General features: G+C 41.3%; 1 protein-coding gene across 1 annotated transcript, besides 5 other annotated features; it reads right to left on the reverse strand.

The window, feature by feature from the left end:
• Window positions 1-1457: a sequence feature (heterozygous, non-Esmeraldo-like haplotype).
• Window positions 55-85: a microsatellite.
• Window positions 153-182: a microsatellite.
• Window positions 258-283: a sequence feature (AT_rich).
• Window positions 562-596: a microsatellite.
• On the reverse strand, window positions 872-1457 carry Tc00.1047053429229.10 (hypothetical protein, conserved; the record flags this gene model as incomplete). The annotated part of the gene is made up of 1 exon (XM_797228.1): window positions 872-1457. A coding segment is annotated over one exon (586 nt), but the record flags the coding sequence as incomplete, so codon positions are not given.

The following is a 1457-nucleotide window of genomic DNA, read 5'->3' on the forward strand; positions in this document are numbered from 1 at the left end:
TCCAGACAGAAAGCCAATATATAAATATATATATTCATGTATGCATGCATGCATCCACCACCGCCACCGCCGCCACCACCAGCACAAGTATTCCATACATTTTCACCACAATATAACAAAAATACGCGGCATACATGCACATGGAAAGAGGGAAAAAAAAAAAAAATGAAAAAAAAAAAGAACACAACAACACACATTACATACAAGCAAACAGGAACCAGCACCACCACGCCGTAAATCATAAAATGGCAAATGACAATAATAATAATTAAAAAAAAAAAAACGTGCGGCCTTAATTATCAAAAAAAAAAAAAAAGAACAAACAAAATACAATGAAAACACATTTCAGCTCTTCATGCAAATTCTAGAAAAAAAAGAAGAAAAAAAACTGCATTCCAAAGTTCACCAAAAGTAAAAAAAAAAATCTCCCCTCCCCCACACCACACCACCACCACGTCTCTTCATTTTGTTCTTTTTTTCTTTCTTTACCGCAAAGGCTGCCCGCGATACCCAAATGACTGCAACCACACGGTGAACTTCCCTTGCGAATAAAGACCGTGCAAACAAAACAAAAGAAAAAGGAAAAAAAAAAAAAACCGTATTTTCCCCATCCCGTATACATGGCGTGTGCAGCTCTTGGTCGCAACGTGCGGCTCTTTTCTCTCCTCCTACCACATCTCCGAATAAACATAAGAAACAGCCGAACAAGTGAACAGAAACGACAAAGGAAAAGAAAAAAAACAAAGAGCATGGCCGCATGAATTCACCTGCTTATTTTCACAATGATGCACATACAACAAAAAAAAAAAAAAATCATATAGAAATAACAGTTGGCATACCTCCAATTTATTATATCTCTGTACAAATTTGACTACTTGAGAGATGCGGAGTCACACAAAGTCGTGAGTTCGGGTCGCTGTGCCAACCATGATGAGTACGTGCTGCGCATCATTTTCTTCATGGAATTATATTCCTCCTGGAGATACGCAGCAAAGGTGATAAGATTGAAGTACCGACGCAAGTAGTGTACTCCGTGGTGGTGTGCCCGGCCACGCTGCGACTCTGTGACATCCGGTGACTTCACCTGCAACGCAAAGCTCTCAATCGCTGTGCGAAGGTTTTGCATCTTGGCGCACACCTCTAGCACTAAGTCCACCTGCAGCTTCGCTTGGCGTCCCCCTGTAAGTACACGCTTTAGCTGCACAATGCAACTGTACTCCCCACGTGATAATGGTGAATCATCTGGCTTGAAAAGAGGATCATATCTATTGTTTAGTTCATCGTAATACTCCGGTATCACAAGACCAATCAACAAGCAGCAAATCACCATGCCAGTTGTAGTGCGTCCACGTCCCATTTGGCAATTAAATACAAATGACAGCGTCTCGCGACGATCCATGTGAGTGGCAATGCTAGGAAGTAAGACAGAAACAAGTGCATCAAAATCTTCTGCGCTA

This window comes from Trypanosoma cruzi, genomic scaffold (assembly GCF_000209065.1).
Source record: "Trypanosoma cruzi strain CL Brener 1047053516291 genomic scaffold, whole genome shotgun sequence".
In the NCBI taxonomy this organism is placed as follows: domain Eukaryota; phylum Euglenozoa; class Kinetoplastea; order Trypanosomatida; family Trypanosomatidae; genus Trypanosoma; species Trypanosoma cruzi.